This window comes from Salvelinus namaycush, unplaced genomic scaffold, assembly GCF_016432855.1.
Source record: "Salvelinus namaycush isolate Seneca unplaced genomic scaffold, SaNama_1.0 Scaffold443, whole genome shotgun sequence".
Lineage (NCBI taxonomy): Eukaryota > Metazoa > Chordata > Actinopteri > Salmoniformes > Salmonidae > Salvelinus > Salvelinus namaycush.
In genome coordinates this window covers 20,571-43,305 of record NW_024061135.1, presented here as the reverse complement: position 1 = coordinate 43,305, position 22,735 = coordinate 20,571, and the positions used below count along the sequence as shown (strand labels likewise).

Sequence of the window (22,735 nt, the reverse complement as noted above, 5' to 3'; positions counted from 1 at the left end):
AGATACAACCAGGGTTTCTAGTCAGATACAACCAGGGTTTCTAGTCAGATACAACCAGGGTTTCTAGTCAGATACAACCAGGGTTTCTAGTCAGATACAACCAGGGTTTCTAGTCAGATACAACCAGGGTTTCTAGTCAGGTACAACCAGGGTTTCTAGTCAGATACAACCAGGGCTTCTAGTCAGATACAACCAGGGTTTCTAGTCAGATACAACCAGGGTTTCTAGTCAGGTACAACCAGGGTTTCTAGTCAGATACAACCAGGGTTTCTAGTCAGATACAACCAGGGTACAACCAGGGTTTCTAGTCAGATACAACCAGTGTTTCTAGTCAGATACAACCAGGGTTTCTATTCAGATACAACCAGGGTTTCTAGTCAGATACAACCAGGGTTTCTAGTCAGATACAACCAGGGTACAACCAGGGCTTCTAGTCAGATACAACCAGGGTACAACCAGGGCTTCTAGTCAGATACAACCAGGGCTTCTAGTCAGATACAACCAGGGTTTATAGTCAGATACAACCAGGGTACAACCAGGGCTTCTAGTCAGATACAACCAGGGTACAACCAGGGCTTCTAGTCAGATACAACCAGGGCTTCTAGTCAGGTACAACCAGGGTTTCTAGTCAGATACAACCAGGGTACAACCAGGGCTTCTAGTCAGATACAACCAGGGCTTCTAGTCAGATACAACCAGGGTTTCTAGTCAGATACAACCAGGGTACAACCAGGGCTTCTAGTCAGATACAACCAGGGTTTCTAGTCAGATACAACCAGGGTTTCTAGTCAGATACAACCAGGGTTTCTAGTCAGATACAACCAGGGTTTCTAGTCAGATACAACCAGGGTTTCTAGTCAGGTACAACCAGGGTTTCTAGTCAGATACAACCAGGGTTTCTAGTCAGATACAACCAGGGTTTCTAGTCAGGTACAACCAGGGTTTCTAGTCAGATACAACCAGGGTTTCTAGTCAGATACAACCAGGGTACAACCAGGGTTTATAGTCAGATACAACCAGGGTTTCTAGTCAGATACAACCAGGGTTTCTAGTCAGATACAACCAGGGTTTCTAGTCAGGTACAACCAGGGTTTCTAGTCAGATACAACCAGGGTTTCTAGTCAGATACAACCAGGGTTTCTAGTCAGATACAACCAGGGCTTCTAGTCAGATACAACCAGGGTTTCTAGTCAGATACAACCAGGGTTTCTAGTCAGGTACAACCAGGGTTTCTAGTCAGATACAACCAGGGTTTCTAGTCAGGTACAACCAGGGTTTCTAGTCAGATACAACCAGGGTTTCTAGTCAGATACAACCAGGGTTTCTAGTCAGATACAACCAGGGTTTCTAGTCAGATACAACCAGGGTACAACCAGGGTTTCTAGTCAGGTACAACCAGGGTTTCTAGTCAGATACAACCAGGGTTTCTAGTCAGATACAACCAGGGTACAACCAGGGTTTCTAGTCAGATACAACCAGGGTTTCTAGTCAGATACAACCAGGGTACAACCAGGGTTTCTAGTCAGATACAACCAGGGTTTCTAGTCAGATACAACCAGGGTTTCTAGTCAGATACAACCAGGGTTTCTAGTCAGATACAACCAGGGTTTCTAGTCAGATACAACCAGGGTACAACCAGGGTTTATAGTCAGATACAACCAGGGTTTCTAGTCAGATACAACCAGGGTTTCTAGTCAGATACAACCAGGGTTTCTAGTCAGGTACAACCAGGGTTTCTAGTCAGATACAACCAGGGTTTCTAGTCAGATACAACCAGGGTTTCTAGTCAGATACAACCAGGGCTTCTAGTCAGATACAACCAGGGTTTCTAGTCAGATACAACCAGGGTTTCTAGTCAGGTACAACCAGGGTTTCTAGTCAGATACAACCAGGGTTTCTAGTCAGGTACAACCAGGGTTTCTAGTCAGATACAACCAGGGTTTCTAGTCAGATACAACCAGGGTTTCTAGTCAGATACAACCAGGGTTTCTAGTCAGATACAACCAGGGTACAACCAGGGTTTCTAGTCAGGTACAACCAGGGTTTCTAGTCAGATACAACCAGGGTTTCTAGTCAGATACAACCAGGGTACAACCAGGGTTTCTAGTCAGATACAACCAGGGTTTCTAGTCAGATACAACCAGGGTACAACCAGGGTTTCTAGTCAGATACAACCAGGGTTTCTAGTCAGATACAACCAGGGTTTCTAGTCAGATACAACCAGGGTTTCTAGTCAGATACAACCAGGGTTTCTAGTCAGATACAACCAGGGCTTCTAGTCAGATACAACCAGGGTTTCTAGTCAGATACAACCAGGGTTTCTAGTCATGCTTCTACATCTGCTTTGCTTTCTGTTTGGGGTTTTAGGCTGGGTTTCTGTATAAGCAGTTGGTGACATCTGCTGATGTAAAAAAGGGCTTTATAGATACATTTGATTGATTGATTGATTGTGTGTGATTGGTAGTTTGGTTCAATTTCCTTCTTTGGTTACTGTACCACCAAGTACATTTTGCTCTGCCCGGAGTAGCCCTGAAGTACCCTCTCATGTAAGACTATGGTCTCATGAGTCTTCCCAAGTACCCCCGGTGGACAGGCCAAGTACCCCCGGTGGACAGGCCATGTAGCCCTAGGGGTCCTAGTACCCCAGGATGAGAACCACTGTCCTACTATAGTACCATGTGGAATGTCTGTCTGGTAGGCTGACCTGGTCTGGTGATGAAGTCACAGTGTCCCAGCCCTGCGATCTCCATCCTCTTGAGGAAGAGGATGGTAGAGGTGAGGTTGGTGTCCAGGATCTGAGGGGATGTCTCTACGGGGAGAACTCTCTCCTCAGGGTAAAGGCAGAAACACTTCCCTGGACAAACACAGACAACGTTATTACCTGGAAAATCAATCAAACACACACACACTACCAGTCAAAGGTTTGGACACACCTACTCATTCAAGGGTTTTTCTTTATTTTTTTACAATGTATAATAATAGCGGAGACATCAAAACTATGAAATAACACATATGGAATCACGTAGTAACCAAAAAAGTGTTAAACAAATACAAATATATTTTATATTTATTTGAGATTCTTCAAAGTAGCCACCCTTTGCCTTGATGACAGCTTTGCACACTCTTGGCATTCTCTCAACCAGCTTCATGAGGTAGTCACCTGGAATGCGTTTCAATTAACAGGTGTGCCTTGTTAAAAGTTAATTTGTGGAATTTCTTTCCTTCTTAATGCGTTTGAGCCTATCAGTTGTGTTGTGACAAGGTAGGGGTGATATACAGAAGGTAGCCCTATTTGGTATAAGACCAAGTCCATAATATGGCAAGAACATCTCAAATAAGCAAAGACGGGGGGGGGGGGGGGGGGGGGGTCCAGTCAGCTGCTTCCTGACGGCAGTACCTGTCGGTCCAGTCAGCTGCTTCCTGATATCAGTACCCGTCGGTCCAGTCAGCTGTTTCCTGATGTCAGTACCTGTCGGTCCAGTCAGCTGCTTCCTGATATCAGTACCTGTCGGTCCAGTCAGCTGCTTCCTGATGTCAGTACCTGTCGGTCCAGTCAGCTGCTTCCTGATATCAGTACCTGTCGGTCCAGTCAGCTGCTTCCTGACGTCAGTACCTGTCGGTCCAGTCAGCTGCTTCCCGATGTCAGTACCTGTCGGTCCAGTCAGCTGCTTCCTGATGTCAGTACCTGTCGGTCCAGTCAGCTGCTTCCCGATGTCAGTACCTGTCGGTCCAGTCAGCTGCTTCCCGACGTCAGTACCTGTCGGTCCAGTCAGCTGCTTCCTGATGTCAGTACCTGTCGGTCCAGTCAGCTGCTTCCCGACGTCAGTACCTGTCGGTCCAGTCAGCTGCTTCCCGATGTCAGTACCTGTCGGTCCAGTCAGCTGCTTCCCGATGTCAGTACCTGTCGGTCCAGTCAGCTGCTTCCCGACGTCAGTACCTGTCGGTCCAGTCAGCTGCTTCCCGATGTCAGTACCTGTCGGTCCAGTCAGCTGCTTCCCGACGTCAGTACCTGTCGGTCCAGTCAGATGCTTCCTGATGTCTGTACCTGTCGGTCCAGTCAGCTGTTTCCTGACATCAGTACCTGTCGGTCCAGTCAGATGCTTCCCGTCGTCAGTACCTGTCGGTCCAGTCAGCTGCTTCCTGATGTCAGTACCTGTCGGTCCAGTCAGCTGCTTCCCGACGTCAGTACCTGTCGGTCCAGTCAGCTGCTTCCCGACGTCAGTACCTGTCGGTCCAGTCAGCTGCTTCCCGACGTCAGTACCTGTCGGTCCAGTCAGCTGCTTCCCGACGTCAGTACCTGTCGGTCCAGTCAGCTGCTTCCTGACGTCTGCCTGGTATCTGCTGATGGGTCGTAGTACCTCAGAGTTGGCCCTTATCCTGGGATTATACACCTGGTTGAAATAATACATGTTTAAAAGGACAGGTTAACCATAGAACGACAAATTATAACTATTTAATAATGTCATTAATTAACTAATTTAATAGGATATCTATGGTCATAGCCTTGGCATACATTTATAAATTAACATGCGATGCTTGTTTTATGGGGATTAAACTCACATATCTTTTCTCGACTCCTGCGTCGATGACAAAGTTAACAGAGTCCACAGCCCAGAACATGTCCTCTCCCTGGCTTGTGGAGAGGAAAACCCTCCGGCTCCTGGTCGTAACTGTTCCCCTACTCCCCATCCCCTCCCCCAGGAGAGAGGGTGCCCGACCCTGCCCAGGGCACCAGACCACGGGCACCAGCTCCCCCAGGTCTGCCCCCAGTCTGGTACCCTCTCTCTGGAGGATAGCACGGGCACAGACAACCTCCTGTAGGAGGGGAAACACAGTGTGAGAAATGTTGACAGCATCATACGACTAGTCCCGTGTGGCTACTGGTTAGCAACGCCCCAAGGTCATGGGTTCAATTCCTGCAGGGATCACATGTCTAAAAAAAGGTATTCACTCACTGTACCGCTCTGAGGATAATAGTGTCTACTACTTGACCTTTACACCCCAAGCTGGATGGTGCAACGTGAGGGGAAGAGAGGGCTTATCATGTCATCAATAGTTAACACATTTTGCTCGCAGACCCATCAATAGAAAAAGGCTGAGTTGACATCTCTATTGACAGGATTTAAGCTCATTGTCCTACACATATGGTCAAGGACAACAGGGCCTTTCAAAACGCTTTGTCATTCCAACAGACCACGAGGCCATCACAGTCAAACACACTAAAGGACATAAAAACAAAGGCAGACGAGACGGGGGGAAATTATCTGGAATGTTGCTTTGCCATTTAAATTGAATTAAGTACACACCACACATGATTAAAAAAAAGATAACATTGTGAGAGAGATTCTGCTTAAGGACAGCTTTCCTACTTAAGGACAGAGCCTCTACTTAAGGACAGAGCTGCTACTTAAGGACAGAGCTCCTACTTAAGGACAGAGATCCTACTTAAGGACAGACATCCTACTTAAGGACAGAGCTGCTACTTAAGGACAGAGCTCCTACTTAAGGACAGAGCTCCTACTTAAGGACAGAGCTCCTACTTAAGGACAGAGCTCCTACTTAAGGACAGAGATCCTACTTAAGGACAGAGCTCCTACTTAAGGACAGAGATCCTACTTAAGGACAGAGCTCCTACTTAAGGACAGAGATCCTACTTAAGGACAGAGATCCTACTTAAGGACAGAGATCCTACTTAAGGACAGAGCTCCTACTTAATAAGGACAGAGCTCCTACTTAAGGACAGAGATCCTACTTAAGGACAGAGCCTCTACTTAAGGACATAGCTGCTACTTAAGGACAGACATCCTACTTAAGGACAGAGATCTACTTAAGGACAGAGATCCTACTTAAGGACAGAGCCTCCACTTAAGGACAGAGCTGCTACTTAAGGACAGAGCTGCTACTTAAGGACAGACCTCCTACTTAAGGACAGAGATCCTACTTAAGGACAGAGATCCTACTTAAGGACAGAGCCTCCACTTAAGGACAGAGCTGCTACTTAAGGACAGAGCTCCTACTTAAGGACAGAGCCTCTACTTAAGGACAGAGATCCTACTTAAGGACAGAGATCCTACTTAAGGACAGAGATCCTACTTAAGGACAGAGAGCTATGACATGCCATCATTCAATACACAGCACCACCAAAAACAAGCAAGTAATGGAGTTATGGACAAATACTGCAGCATCATCACTGTTGAACTGTGTAACTGGTCTCACCTGGGCTGAGGCCAAGAACAGCAGCACATCTCCCTTCTCCTTGGTACGGTGAATCTCCAGTACCAATCTCAGAGCAGAGTAGAAGTAGTCTTTACTACTACAGTTACTGTAGACCACCTCAGCTGGACAGAGGGCTTCCAGACGGACCACAGGGACGTTGCTACCTGTAACGGCAGTGAACATTACTGTTAGTCCAGTCCATGTTATCATTACATTGATAACTGAAACAGTCAGAACTCCGTTCCATGTTTTACTCATGTTCTAATGGAGCTATGGAGGTATTGATCAACAAAGTATCCCCAACAAAATGCTTTCAGTAAAGATAAATAAATAATATCAGACGCCACGACCTCCATTCTTCTAATCATCTGATAAACACAACAATGGCGACTATGTGTTATTCCCCCTGGGTTGTTACAAAGTGCATCTTTTCCCATTAAAAAAAATCAATGAACGTAAAGGAGGGCGGTTCCACTACCGTAGTGGGCCAGGAGCCTGTCTGTCATGGAGCACACAGTCAGGATCACCACCCTCAGGTCTGGTCTATGGACCAGGATGTCCTGCACAATCACAACAAAAAACTTTATTGACAAGCAACAAACTGCTGTTACTAGGAATTTAACTTGAGCACACAGAACTTACAAAAAAAAACAACATCAATCAGTGTAAATTATTCTCTCTCTCTCTCTCTTTCTCTCTCTCTCTCAATTCAAGGGGCTTTATTGGCATGGGAAACATATGTTAACATTGCCAAAGCAAGTGAAATAGATAATAAACAAAAGTGACATAAACATAAAAAAATTAACAGTATACATTACACTGACAAAAGTTTCAGAGGAATAGACATTTCAAATGCCATATTTTTTTTCTCTCTCTCTCTCTCTCTCTCTCTCTCTCTCTCTCTCTCTCTCTCTCTCTCTCTCTCTCTCTCTCTCTCTCTCTCTCTATCTCTCTCGCTCTCTCTCTCTCTCTCTGGAATATTACCCCTAAAATATAAATCTATATAATCCATCAGATACTAGTATGCTGAATGACACTTTTAAAGAGAGAGAGAAAGGTCACAAAAGGTCATTTCCACCCTACCTGGAGCAGTCCCAGCAGTATGTCTGTGCTGACGGTTCTCTCATGAGCCTGGTCGATGACGATGGCCCCGTAGCGCTCCAACATGGGGTCAGACATCATCTCCCTCAGTAGCAGGGCATCTGTACAGAACCTGGAGTGGACCAGAACTGAGTTAACTAATGATGCAGGTGGTAACATAGTTCAATGCCGGTACGGAGCGTGGAGACCAGAAGTGAGTGCCGGTATCCACCATAAATGCAGAAGTATGTGGACGCCCCTTCAAATTAGTGGATTTCGGCTATTTCAGCCACACCCGTTGCTGACCGGTGTATAAAAGCGAGCACACAGCCACGCAATCTTCATAGACAAACACTGGCAGTAGAATGGCCTGTACTGAAGAGCTCAGTGACTTTCAACGTGGCATCGTCATAGGATGCCACCTTTCCAACAAGTCAATTTGTCAAATTTCTGCCCTGCTAGAGCTGCCCCGGGCAACTGTAAGTGCTGTTATTGTGAAGTGGAAACATGTAGGAGCAACAATGGCTCAGCCGTGAAGTGGTAGGCCACACAAGCTCACAGAACAGGACCGCCAAGTGCTGAAGCGCCTAGCGCATAAAAATCGTCTGTCCTCGTTTGCAACACTCACTACCGAGTTCCAAACTGCCTCTGGAAGCAACGTCAGCACAAGAACTGTTTGTCTGGAGCTTCATGAAATGGGTTTCCATGGCCGAGCAGCTGCACACAAGCCTAAGATCACCACACGCAACGCCAAGCGTCGACTGGAGTGGTGTAAAGTTCGCTGCCTTTGGACTCTAGAGCAGTGGAAACGGGTTCTCTGGAGCGATGAAGCACGCTTCGCCATCTGGCAGTCTGACGGACGAATCTGGGTTTGGCGGATGCCAGGAGAACGCTACCTGCCTGAATGCATAGTGCCAACTGTAAAGTTTGGTGGAGGAGGAATAATGGTCTGGGGCTGTTTTTCATGGTTCGGGCCCCTTAGTTCCAGTGAAGGGAAATCTTAATGCTACAGCATTCAATGACATTCTAGACGATTCTGTTCTTCCAACTTTGTGGCAACAGTTTGGGGAAGGCCCTTTCCTCGTTTCAGAATGACAATGCCCCCGTGCACAAAGCGAGGTCCATAGAGAAATGGTTTGTCAAGATTGGTGTGGAAGAACTTGACTGGCCTGCACAGAGCCCTGACCTCAACCCCATCAAACACCTTTGGGATGAATTGGAACGCCAAATGCGAGCCGGGCCTAATCGCCCCAACATCAGCGCCCAACCTCACTAATGCTCGTGGCTGAAAGGAAGCAAGTCCCCACAGCAATGTTCCAACATCTAGTGGAAAGCCTTCCCAGAAGAGTGGAGGCTGTCATAGCAGCAAAGGGGGGACCGACTCCATATTAATGCCCAGGATTTTGGAATGAGATGTTGGACGAGCAGGTGTCCACATTCTCTTGGTCATGTAGTGTACATACTAGCATGCTACTTAGTATGTAGAGATGTATTGTCGATGGATGCTAGTAGTAGTGTGCTAGTAGTAGTGTGCTAGTAGTAGTGTGCTAGTGTGGTTATTGAGACATCGCCTTCAGCAGCATCAGTACCTGGAGCAGGACGACCAGAGATCTGTACAGTACCTGGAGCAGGACGACCAGAGATCTGTACAGTACCCGGAGCAGGACGACCAGAGATCGGTACTGTACCCGGAGCAGGACGACCAGAGATCTGTACAGTACCCGGAACAGGACGACCAGAGATCTGTACAGTACCTGGAGCAGGACGACCAGAGATATGTACAGTACCTGGAGCAGGACGACCAGAGATCTGTACAGTACCTGGAGCAGGACGACCAGAGATCTGTACAGTACCCGGAGCAGGACGACCAGAGATCTGTACTGTACCCGGAGCAGGACGACCAGAGATCTGTACAGTACCCGGAGCAGGACGACCAGAGATCTGTACAGTACCCGGAGCAGGACGACCAGAGATCTGTACAGTACCCGGAGCAGGACGACCAGAGTTCTGTACAGTACCCGGAGCAGGACGACCAGAGATCTGTACAGTACCCGGAGCAGGACGACCAGAGATCTGTACAGTACCCGGAGCAGGACGACCAGAGATCTGTACAGTACCCGGAGCAGGACGACCAGAGATCTGTACAGTACCCGGAGCAGGACGACCAGAGATCTGTACAGTACCCGGAGCAGGACGACCAGAGATCTGTACAGTACCCGGAGCAGGACGACCAGAGATCTGTACAGTACCCGGAGCAGGACGACCAGAGATCTGTACAGTACCCGGAGCAGGACGACCAGAGATCTGTACAGTACCCGGAGCAGGACGACCAGAGATCTGTACAGTACCCGGAGCAGGACGACCAGAGATCTGTACAGTACCCGGAGCAGGACGACCAGAGATCTGTACAGTACCCGGAGCAGGACGACCAGAGATCTGTACAGTACCCGGAGCAGGACGACCAGAGATCTGTACAGTACCCGGAGCAGGACGACCAGAGATCTGTACAGTACCCGGAGCAGGACGACCAGAGATCTGTACAGTACCTGGAGCAGGACGACCAGAGATCTGACTATACTAATATCATGGTTTTTATTATTTTAATATTTTTTTTGCCCCTTTTTTCTCCCCAATTTCGTGGTATCCAATTGGTAGTTACAGTCTTACCTCATCGCTGCAACTCCCCTACGGACTCGGGAGAGGTGAAGGTCGAGAGCCGTGCGTCCTCCGAAACACAACCCAGCCAAGATGCACTGCTTCTTGACACACTGCCCGCTTAACCCAGAAGCCAGCCGCACCAATGTGTCGGAGGAAACACCGTACACCTGGCGACCGTGTAGGCGTGCACTGCGCCCAGTCTGCCACAGCAGACGCTAGTGCGCGATGGGACATGAACATCATTGCCGGCCAAACCCTCCCCTAACCCGGACGACGCTGGGCCAATTGTGCGACTCCCCATGGGCCTCCAGAATCTCGAACCCAGAATCTCTAGTGGCACATCTAGCACCGCGATACAGAGCCTTAGACCACTGCGGGACTCGGGAGGTGTATGTGTGTGTGTATGTGTGTGTGTGTGTGTGTGTATGTGTGTGTGTGTGTCTATGTGTGTATGTGTGTGTGTGTGTGTGTGTGTGTGTGTGTGTGTGTGTGTGTGTGTGTGTGTGTGTGTGTGTGTGTGTGTGTGTGTGTGTCTATGTGTCTATGTGTCTATGTGTGTGTGTGTGTGTGTGTGTGTGTGTGTGTGTGTGTGTGTGTGTATGTATGTGTGTGAGATCCAGACCTGAGCACAGTGTCAGTAGAACAGCACGTCTCCAGAGGGATGGTGTAGCCCACTTCATGTCCAATGTTGACGTCCATCTCATCGGCCACCCTGAGGGCCAGGTCTACCGCCTGCTGGGAGTGGATCTGGGTCGACACTGCCACGCCATGCTGGTACTGGGCCGACAGGCAGAACTCTGCACACCACTGGGGGATCTGGGAAATGGATACATTGTAGTTGATCATGTAGAAATTCAATTTCAAACAATTTCAGCCCCACATTATAAACAGGTATTCCAGCGAAACTACCAGAGTGACCTGACTCCAATGGGATTAACAGTATTAATCCACTAGAGTGACCTGACTCCAATGGGATTAACAGTATTAATCCACTAGAGTGACCTGACTCAAATGGGATTAACAGTATTAATCCACTAGAGTGACCTGACTCAAATGGGATTAACGATATTAATCCACTAGAGTGACCTGACTCAAATGGGATTAACAGTATTAATCCACTAGAGTGACCTGACTCAAATGGGATTAACGATATTAATCCACTAGAGTGACCTGACTCAAATGGGATTAACAGTATTAATCCACTAGAGTGACCTGACTCAAATGGGATTAACAGTATTAATCCACTAGAGTGACCTGACTCAAATGGGATTAACAGTATTAATCCACTAGAGTGACCTGACTCCAACAGGCTAAACAGTATTAATCCACTAGAGTGACGTGACTCAAATGGGCTAAACGATATTAATCCACTAGAGTGACCTGACTCAAATGGGATTAACAGTATTAATCCACTAGAGTGACCTGACTCAAATGGGCTAAACAATATTAATCCACCAGAGTGACCTGACTCAAATAGGCTTAACAGTATTAATCCACTAGAGTGACCTGACTCCAATGGGATTAACAGTATTAATCCACTAGAGTGACCTGACTCAAATGGGATTAACAATATTAATCCACTAGAGTGACCTGACTCAAATAGGTTTAACAGTATTAATCCACTAGAGTGACCTGACTCCAATGGGATTAACAGTATTAATCCACTAGAGTGACCTGACTCCAATGGGATTAACAATATTAATCCACTAGAGTGACCTGACTCCAATGGGATTAACAATATTAATCCACTAGAGTGACCTGACTCCAATGGGATTAACAGTATTAATCCACTAGAGTGACCTGACTCCAACAGGTTTAACAATATTAATCCACTAGAGTGACCTGACTCAAATGGGATTAACAATATTAATCCACTAGAGTGACCTGACTCCAACAGGTTTAACAATATTAATCCACTAGAGTGACCTGACTCAAATGGGATTAACAATATTAATCCACTAGAGTGACCTGACTCAAATGGGATTAACAGTATTAATCCACTAGAGTGACCTGACTCAAATGGGTTTAACAATATTAATCCACTAGAGTGACCTGACTCAAATAGGCTAAACAGTATTAATCCACCAGTGAATCCTCATTTCTAAAGTCATTAATAAATGAACGGACAGGGAATTATAAAACATAATGCAGAATAGTAACATCGTGTCGACCACGACACGGGGCCGGTGTCGACCACGACACGGGGCCGGTGTCGACCACGACACGGAGCCGGTGTCGACCACGACACGGAGCCGGTGTCGACCACGACACGGAGCCGGTGTCGACCACGACACGGGGCCGGTGTCGACCACGACACGGAGCCGGTGTCGAACACGACACGGAGCCGGTGTCGACCACGACACGGAGCCGGTGTCGACCACGACACGGAGCCGGTGACACACTAGTGACAAGGACCAGCTCCTACTAATTGTGTTGTGCTAAACTGCTGTGGCAGCAAGTGACAGCTCCAGAGGATTAGTGCCTAACAGCTGGAGGCCAGAGGGAGGGAGGGGAGAGAGAGGGGAGGGAGGGAGGGGAGAGAGAGGGGAGGGAGGGAGGGGAGGGAGGGGGGGGGAGGGGAGAGAGAGGGGGAAAGAGAGAGGGGAGGGGGAGAGAGAGGAGAGGGAGGGGGAAAGGGAGGAGGAGAGAGAGAGAGGTGAGGGATGGGGAAAGGGAGGGAGGGAGGGAGGGGGAGAGAGAGAGGGGAGGGAGGGAGGGAGTGGGAAAGGGAGTGAGGGGAGGGAGGGAGGGGGAGAGAGAAGGGAGGGAGGGATGGAGGGAGGGGGAGAGAGAGGGGAGGGAGGGATGGATGGAGGGAGGGGGAGAGAGAGGGGAGGAAGGGATGGATGGAGAGAGGGGGAGGGGAGAGAGAGGGGGAAAGAGAGAGGGGAGGGGGAGAGAGAGGAGAGGGAGGGGGAAAGGGAGGAGGAGAGAGAGAGAGGTGAGGGATGGGGAAAGGGAGGGAGGGAGGGGGAGAGAGAGAGAGGGGAGGGAGGGAGGGAGTGGGAAAGGGAGTGAGGGGAGAGAGGGAGGGGGAGAGAGAGGGGAGGGAGGGATGGATGGAGGGAGGGGGAGAGAGAGGGGAGGGAGGGATGGATGGAGGGAGGGGAGGGATGGGGAAAAGGAGGGAGGGGGAGAGAGAGAGAGAGGGATGGGGAGGGAGGGAGGGAGGGGGATGGAGGGAGCGGGGGAGAGAGAGAGAGAGGGGATGGAGGGGAGAGAGAGGGGAGGGAGGGATGGATGGAGAGAGGGGGAGGGGAGAGAGAGGGGAGGGGGAGAGAGAGGAGAGGGAGGGGGAAAGGGAGGAGGAGAGAGAGAGAGGTGAGGGATGGGGAAAGGGAGGGAGGGAGGGGGAGAGAGAGAGAGGGGAGGGAGGGAGGGAGTGGGAAAGGGAGTGAGGGGAGAGAGGGAGGGGGAGAGAGAGGGGAGGGAGGGATGGATGGAGGGAGGGGGAGAGAGAGGGGAGGGAGGGATGGATGGAGGGAGGGGAGGGATGGGGAAAAGGAGGGAGGGGGAGAGAGAGAGAGAGGGATGGGGAGGGAGGGAGGGGGATGGAGGGAGCGGGGGAGAGAGAGAGAGAGGGGATGGAGGGGGGGGGGGGTGGAGGGAGAGAGAAAGAGGAGGGAGGGATGGATGGAGGGAGGGGGGGAGAGCCTTAAGACCCATGTTATTCAGGGTAAATTCACAGTTAAAATTCACTGTCACTCAAGTCAATTCAATTCAAGGGGCTTTATTGACACGGGAAACATATGTTAACATTGCCAAAGCAAGTGAAGTAGATAATAAACAAAAGTGAAATAAACAATAAAAATTAACAGTAAACATGACACAGAATTTCCAAAAGAATAAATACATTACAAATGTCATATTATGTATATATACAGTGTTGTAACGATGTAGAAATGGTTAAAGTACAACTAGGGAAAATAAATAAACATAAATATGGGTTGTATTTACAATGGTGTTTGTTCTTCACTGGTTGCCCTTTTCTTGTGGCAACAGGTCACAAATCTTGCTGCTGTGATTGGTCACTGTGGTATTTCACCCAGTAGATATGGGAGTTTATCAAAATTGGGTTTGTTTTTGAATTCTTTGTGGATCTGTGTGATCAGAGGGAAATATGTGTCTCTAATATGGTCATACATTGGGCAGGAGGTTAGGAAGTGCAGCTCAGTTTCCACCTCATTTTGTGGGCAGTGAGCACATAGCCTGTCTTCTCTCGAGAACCATGTCTGCCTATGGCGGCCTTTCTCAATAGCAAGGCTATGCTCATTGAGTCTGTACATAGTCAAAGCTTTCCTTAAGTTTGGGTCAGTCACAGTGGTCAGGTATTCTGCCACTGTGTACTCTCTGTTTAGGGCCAAATAGTATTCTAGTTTGCTCAGTTTAATTTTTTTTTTTTTTCCAATGTGTCAAGTAATTATCTTTTTGTTTTCTCATGATTTGGTTGGGTCTAATTTCTGTCCTGGGGCTCTGTGGGGTGTGTTTGTGTTTGTGAACAGAGCCCCAGGACCAGCTTGCTTAGGGGACTCTTCTCCAGCTTCATCTATCTGTATGTGATGACTCTTCTCCAGGTTCATCTCTCTGTAGGTGATGGCTTTGTTATGGAAGGTTTGGGAATCGCTTCCTTTTAGGTGGTTGTAGAATTTAACGGCTCTTTTCTGGATTTTGATAATTAGCGGGTATCGGCCTAATTCTGCTCTGCATGCATTATTTGGTGTTCTACGTTGTACATGGAGGATATTTTTCGCAGAATTCTGCATGCAGAGTCTCAATTTGGTGTTTGTCCCATTTTGTGAATTCTTGGTTGGTGAGCGGACCCCAGACCTCCCAACCATAGAGGGCGATGGGCTCTATGACTGATTCAAGTATTTTTATCCAGATCCTAATTGGTATGTTTGAATTTTACGTTCCTTTTGATGGCATAGAAGGTCCTTCTTGCCTTGGAGAAGGGCCTTCACAGAGCCAGAGACAGACTCTTTGTCTGGCTCTGTGAATGTGACTGTGGGTAGGGGACATTCACAGCCATATAATCAATTTAGCCATAATCAGTGTCATTCTGCACCATGGGACATTTCTTGTGTAGCACACAGGCAAAAATACCAACAATCCTTTCTGAAGATTATACTTGTAGTTCTAGAATCTAATTGAACTATGTTTTTGGAAGCACTGCAGGAAAGAGATCCCACGGAACTGGCATCAACTTCCTGAGTGGCACAGCGCTCTAAGGCACTGCAGGAAAGAGATCCCACGGAACTGGCATCAACTTCCCGAGTGGCACATCGCTCTAAGGCACTGCAGGAAAGAGATCCCACGGAACTGGCATCAACTTCCTGACTGGCACAGCGCTCTAAGGCACTGCAGGAAAGAGATCCCACGGAACTGGCATCAACTTCCTGAGTGGCACAGCGCTCTAAGGCACTGCAGGAAAGAGATCCCACGGAACTGGCATCAACTTCCTGAGTGGCACAGCGCTCTAAGGCACTGCAGGAAGGAGATCCCACGGAACTGGCATCAACTTCCTGAGTGGCACAGCGCTCTAAGGCACTGCAGGAAGGAGATCCCACGGAACTGGCATCAACTTCCCGAGTGGCACAGCGGTCTAAGGCACTGCAGGAAGGAGATCCCACGGAACTGGCATCAACTTCCTGAGTGGCACAGCGGTCTAAGGCACTGCAGGAAAGAGATCCCACGGAACTGGCATCAACTTCCCAAGTGGCACAGCGGTCTAAGGCACTGCAGGAAAGAGATCCCACGGAACTGGCATCAACTTCCTGAGTGGCACAGCGCTCTAAGGCACTGCAGGAAAGAGATCCCACGGAACTGGCATCAACTTCCTGAGTGGCACAGCGCTCTAAGGCACTGCAGGAAAGAGATCCCACGGAACTGGCATCAACTTCCTGAGTGGCACAGCGCTCTAAGGCACTGCAGGAAAGAGATCCCACGGAACTGGTATCAACTTCCCGAGTGGCACAGCGGTCTAAGGCACTGCAGGAAAGAGATCCCACGGAACTGGCATCAACTTCCTGAGTGGCACAGCGGTCTAAGGCACTGCATATCAGTGCTAGAGGCTTCACTACAGACACTCTGGTTCGATTCCAGGCTGTATCGCAACCGGCCGTGATTGGGAGTCACATAGGGCGGCGCACAATTGGCCCAGCGTCGTCCGGGTTTGGCCGGTGTAGGCCGTCAACTGACTTGCCTAGTTAAATAAAAGTTAAATAAAAAAAAGTAGTTTTCCAAGACAAATGGATCTTTGTTTAAAACATCTCTGGCCCAAACAGAGACACAGCACAGTTCATAAACCCTGGAATGAATAGCCATATTCTCATAAACCATGTGCTCATATGTCTGCTTCGAAAACATCTAAATCAGATGACAGTGAGAGGGAGAGGCCATTCAATACTCCCATCTGTTCCTAGACTCAATGGACAACTGGGTGAGGTTGGGGATGCGAACTACTAAATTTATGCGTACGTGACTAATGGGAATTGGGGTATTTACAGGTATATCTGGGTCATATTAAGCCCATGATCTCAGGCATCATACAAAACGAGTGGATTCTTAACCTGGATGCCTGTCTGCTTCTGCTCTCTGGCCACGGGATCAGATCTGGGAACCAGGCTGGATAGATCAGATCTGGGACTTGGCTAGAGAGATCAGATCTGGGACCAGGGCTAGTGAGATCAGATCTGGGAACCAGGCTAGTGAGATCAGATCTGGGACCAGGCTGGTGAGATCAGATCTGGGAACCAGGCTAGTGAGATCAGATCTGGGACCAGGGCTAGTGAGATCAGATCTGGGACCAGGGCTAGTGAGATCAGATCTGGGACCAGGCTGGAGAGATCAGATCTGGGACCAGGCTGGAGAGATCAGATCTGGGACCAGGCTGGTGAGATCAGATCTGGGACCAGGCTAGTGGGATCAGATCTGGGAACCAGGCGAGTGAGATCAGATCTGGGAACCAGGCGAGTGAGATCAGATCTGGGACCAGGGCTAGTGAGATCAGATCTGGGAACCAGGCTAGTGAGATCAGATCTGGGAACCAGGCTAGTGAGATCAGATCTGGGACCAGGGCTAGTGAGATCAGATCTGGGACCAGGCTAGTGAGATCAGATCTGGGAACCAGGCTAGTGAGATCAGATCTGGGACCAGGGTAGTGAGATCAGATCTGGTACCAGGCTAGTGAGATCAGATATGGGACCAGGGCTGGTGAGATCAGATCTGGGATCAGCCTAGAGAGATCGGATCTAGGACCAGGCTAGAGAGTTCAGATCTGAGACCAGGCTAGTGGGATCAGATCTGGGACCAGGGCTAGTGGATTCTGCTGTAAGTAAGCAGAGTCATATCTAAAGTCTTATGTGCAGCTTCAGGGTCTAAGACATAGGAGTCTCTGTCCCAAATAAGCATGGTGTTCCCTGTGTAGTGCACTACTTTTGACCAGATCCTACAGGGTCCAGGACAAAAGTAGTGCACTACGTAGACAATAGGGTGCCATTTGGGACAAAGACACAGCTAATGGTATTAATATCAGGCTCCCTGCAGGCTGGAGCTATATTTATAAGGGTCTCAGTAGGGACTGACCTTCCCAATGCAGCCGGCTGGCATTTCACACTTCACAACAAGATCCTGGCAGAAGTGTATTACTTGAATGCTGTCACTTTTTGATTTTCAATAACAACTCTGTACTACCCTTATATGGAAAAACTCCAGTGTAAAGAATTATGATGTGGATGAGATCAGGGGGGGAAAAAAAGTTCATAGCAGGACATTAGAAAAGGGTATCGGTAGCAGACTATGAAGTGGCTGACATGGTTTTGTATGGAACTAATGTTTGATGTATGGCCTCATTGTTGCCTTATTAGATATGTCCCCACGTGTCATGTATGGGACTGTATGCTACTATACCAATTAAGAGATTTTCAACAACAAAAAATACATCATTATATAAATACTAGATACTGTATTGGGAATCAAAGGGGAAATATTGTTATTTTTTATTATTATTGAAATTCATTGAAACTCATATTTTAGATCTGAATACCGTCGTATTAATTCCAAAACTCACCTGTGTACTTTTCCCAGTTTGAGTTGTACCAGATACTATGACAAGTCGATTGTTCACCAGGATATCCAAAAATTCCTCTCTAGCTTTCCAAACAGGTAGAGACTTTCTCTCTTGCAGTAGTTTATAATAACGAGAGGAGAAGGGCAATCCGTCAAATCGGTTCAGCTCCAGATCCTCTCCGAAGACAAAAGCTTCTTCCACACAGTCAGCAGTTCCCGAATCTGAACAAATCTCTTTCTCCATCAAATGATTGTCCTGCTCCGACATGATTGATCCATCCGCCATGGAAATGATCGAGGATCCCCGTCGAGAGCGCAACAACTGTTGGCAACAGTTATAATCAAAGGCACAGAGAACCGTTTATCCGCCCCCCAAAAAACGAACTCACCGACACAGAATAATCCATGTAACAATCACAACGTAGACTTGGAGTTCAACGTATGATCTAAAACAGATTTCCGTTCATGTTTTGTTGACAAATGTGAAGAAATTTCAGGACAAACAAACATGCAGTTTTTCTTCCTTTGATTTCGGATTAAAACTCTATTACCCGTTTCTTGTCTGTCAATCCGCAGCACTGTTGCGCTATTGGCCACTGGCATGGTCAAACACGTGGGTTGATTTGCATAGGCGACACGAGTCACTGAACAAGAATTAATGTGCGCCTAAATATGATCACGTGACCACTAGGCCGACTGTAGGCTAATAACCCTCTTATAATAATCGAATAGTATTGACAGGGAGAGGGCGTGTGCAGCAGTGGAGGCTGGTAGAATGAGCTAAAGGAGGACGGGCTCATTGTAATGGGCTGGAATGGAATTATAGGAACAGATTCGGAGAACATTGGGATGAATTGTATTAATAGACAACAACAAAAAACAAGACCACTTTAGTGTTTAAAAAACATTTTACTGATACTGATCAAGTGTTCAAAAGTTTGTGTGTATTGACATAGACACTAAAGTGTATCAAATAATTATCTTACAAAAAGCTATCTGTCCATGATAACGTGTGGTGTTTACATGTAACATATTGTGTTTTCTATGTAACACAGACAAAAAGGAACTTTCAAACAGAACATACAGGTAGGACAGAGGACAGGTAGGACAGAGGACAGGTACAGTAGGACACAGGACAGTAATACAGGTGTGACTACAGGTAGGACACAGGACAGTAATACAGGTGTGACTACAGGTAGGACACAGGACAGTAATACTGGTGTGACTACAGGTAGGACACAGGACAGTAATACAGGTGTGACTACAGGTAGGACACAGGACAGTAATACAGGTGTGACTACAGGTAGGACACAGGACAGTAATACTGATGTGACTACAGGTAGGACACAGGACAGTAATACTGGTGTGACTACAGGTAGGACACAGGACAGTAATACAGGTGTGACTACAGGTAGGACACAGGACAGTAATACAGGTGTGACTACAGGTAGGACACAGGACAGTAATACTGATGTGACTACAGGTAGGACACAGGACAGTAATACTGGTGTGACTACAGGTAGGACACAGGACAGTAATACTGATGTGACTACAGGTAGGACACAGGACAGTAATACAGGTGTGACTACAGGTAGGACACAGGACAGTAATACAGGTGTGACTACAGGTAGGACACAGGACAGTAATACAGGTGTGACTACAGGTAGGACACAGGACAGTAATACTGGTGTGACTACAGGTAGGACACAGGACAGTAATACTGATGTGACTACAGGTAGGACACAGGACAGTAATACAGGTGTGACTACAGGTAGGACACAGGACAGTAATACAGGTGTGACTACAGGTAGGACACAGGACAGTAATACAGGTGTGACTACAGGTAGGACACAGGACAGTAATACAGGTGTGACTACAGGTAGGACACAGGACAGTAATACTGGTGTCATGGCAACAAGACTTTCAAACAGCAAATTAAACAAGGTAAAACTAGTTTAACACAATAGAACGTCATAGTAAAAATAACTGATTATGAATCTATGGATCTCTGCCTCCAAAAGCCAAGAGATTAAATACTAGATAGACATGACAAAACATCTCTGTTTTTCCATCTAGATATTTGAGAACAAGACGTGTGTGCTTAAAATAAAGTTGAACAGTGTGAATGAAAAGTTTTGAACAATACCGTCAACAATTACAGCCTTCACACTGTAATAAAAACCATAAAATAATGTAATAAAATAATCACCTTGTAGCTTCTGAGTTTTATGACAAAAAGACTAAGACACGTCTGGACTGTGTAGTAACACGTAATAAAACCCCTGGACTGTGTAATAACACATCTGGACTGTGTAATAACACATCTGGACTGTGTAATAACATGTCTGGACTGTGTAATAACACATCTGGCCTGTGTAATAACACACCTGGACTGTGTAATGACACCTCTGGACTGTGTAATAACACACCTGGACTGTGTAATAACACACCTGGACTGTGTAATGACACGTAATAACACACCTGGACTGTGTAATGACATGTCTGGACTGTGTAATAACACACCTGGACTGTGTAATGACCATCTGGTCTGTGTAATAACACACCTGGACTGTGTAATAACACACCTGGGCTGTGTAATAACACACCTGGACTGTGTAATAACACCTCTGGACTGTGTAATAACACCTCTGGACTGTGTAATAACACATCTGGACTGTGTAATAACACGTCTGGACTGTGTAATAACACGTCTGGACTGGGTAATAACACCTCTGGACTGGGTAATAACACCTCTAGACTGGGTAATAACACATCTGGACTGGGTAATAACATCTCTGGACTGTGTAATAAATGTAATAACACGTCTGGACTTGTGTAATAACTGCGTAATATCTTAATTAACAACACCTCAGTATAGCCACTCAACATTTGAGAACAGAAGTCAATCTGATTTAATCAGGCTAACATCGGGCACAACGACAAATTAAAAACCCAGGGGGCGTGTTCAGCAGGACGCAACGTTTTGTAACATTCAGACAGAAATATGCCACCTAGAACAAACCCCCCTCTCTGACATGTAGAATAAGGAATCACTTCAGCTCTATTTGTGGCATTTCTATCTGCAACATTCAACGACGTTTCGCTACCGAACGTTGGCCCCGCGGTGCATAATAACCAGTAATCAGCCATGAGAGTTGAGAGTCAGTGTTTGGAGGATTGTGGTTGTCTCAGTGGTGATACACAGTCAGGGTAAAGTAAGCTAAAACAACCTCTAAACCTTCTTTCACCAGGTACAAACCAGCGAGTGAATTACTTCCATGGCAAAATGAATGATTTTCCACCTCTTAAAGAGGCTTCTGTTTTGCTTATAAAACCGTAGTGTTCAATTCCAATTACCACTTGTTAGCCCTTTCTGTTGGGTAGCCCTGCTTCTGACTGACGGTCTGACATAATCACACAATCAAGGGTTTATGTAGTGCTATGTAGTGTCTATATATGTAGTGTTTGTGGGTGTTGAGATAACTCTTGGGTCGGCTGCTGAGTATAAGGTTGTTGAATGGTTGATGTAAGGTTGGTTTAAGGTTGGTGTAAGATTGGTGTATAGCTGGTTTATGGTTGGTGTATGGTTGGTGTAAGATTGGTGTAAAGTTGGTGTAAGATTGGTGTATAGCTGGTTTAAGGTTGGTATAAAGTTGGTGTATGGTTGTTCTAAGGTTGGTGTAAGGTTGTTGTAAGGTTTTTGTGAGGTTGGTGTAAGGTTGGTGTATGATTGATGTAAGGTTGTGTAAGGTTAGTGTATAGCTGTTTTAAGGTTGGTGTGAAATTGGTGTGTAGTCAGTGTAAGATTGGTGTAAAGTTGGTGAAAAATTGGTTTAAGGTTGGTGTAAGGTTGGTGTATGGTTGTTGTAAGGTTTGTGTATGGTTGGTGTCAGGTTTGTGTTAGGTTGGTGTATGGTTTGTGTTAGGTTGGTGTTAGGTTGGTGTATGGTTGTTGTCAGGTTGGTGTATGGTTTGTGTTAGGTTTGTGTTAGGTTGGTGTATGGTTGTTGTCAGGTTGGTGTAAGGTTGGTGTATGGTTTGTGTTAGGTTTGTGTTAGGTTTGTGTATGGTTGTTGTTAGGTTTGTGTTAGGTTGGTGTGTGCAGCGGCTTGTGAAAGTTTTCACCCCCTTGGAATTTTTCCAATTTTGTTGCCTTACAACCTGGAATTAAAATAGATTTTTTGGGGGGGTTTGTATCATTTGATTCACACAACATGCCTACCACTTTGAAGATGCAAATCTTTATTTATTGTGAAACAAACAAGAAATAAGACAAAACAAATGAAAACTTGAGTGTGCGCAACTACTACTTTGTAGAGCCACGTTTTGCAGCAGTTACAGCTGCACGTCTCTTCTCGTGTCACGAGAATTATGTTCTCCAGGTACATAACCCAAATCAATTAACTACTCCGTCTGCAACCCAGGATTTGTAAGATACTGGTCGAATGAAACAGACGGAGGCCCCAGCTATGATGGTCAAAATGTTTATTCACGGGCGCGCTCCTTCGTTGTACAAAACCGTTCATTTTATACTAGCTCCTTACGCACATACTTTTGCACACAAACAGTAGGTATCCTACGCACATACTTTTGCACACAAACAGTAGGTATCCTACGCACATACTTTATCAATACCCAGCCGACAAAGATTAGGGACCGTGAGAAGCACTTCCTGTCCTCCCTCAAATCTCTCTGTGGCCCCTAGCCAAGGTCG

General features: G+C 47.0%; 1 protein-coding gene across 1 annotated transcript in view; it reads right to left on the bottom strand.

The window, feature by feature from the left end:
- LOC120041336 (putative pre-mRNA-splicing factor ATP-dependent RNA helicase DHX32) overlaps positions 1 to 18,289 on the bottom strand; it is a 47,259-nt gene extending 28,970 nt beyond the window's left edge. The window contains exons 1-8 of the mRNA XM_038986274.1: positions 18,023 to 18,289; positions 10,577 to 10,770; positions 7,300 to 7,429; positions 6,695 to 6,776; positions 6,217 to 6,380; positions 4,561 to 4,815; positions 4,298 to 4,391; positions 2,705 to 2,854 (exon numbers count right to left, since the gene is read on the bottom strand). Of these exons, the coding sequence (XP_038842202.1) occupies positions 2,705 to 2,854; positions 4,298 to 4,391; positions 4,561 to 4,815; positions 6,217 to 6,380; positions 6,695 to 6,776; positions 7,300 to 7,429; positions 10,577 to 10,770; positions 18,023 to 18,289 (1,336 nt within the window). The remainder of the gene's footprint in view (positions 1 to 2,704; positions 2,855 to 4,297; positions 4,392 to 4,560; positions 4,816 to 6,216; positions 6,381 to 6,694; positions 6,777 to 7,299; positions 7,430 to 10,576; positions 10,771 to 18,022) is intronic.
- Positions 18,290 to 22,735: the final 4,446 nt, after the last annotated feature.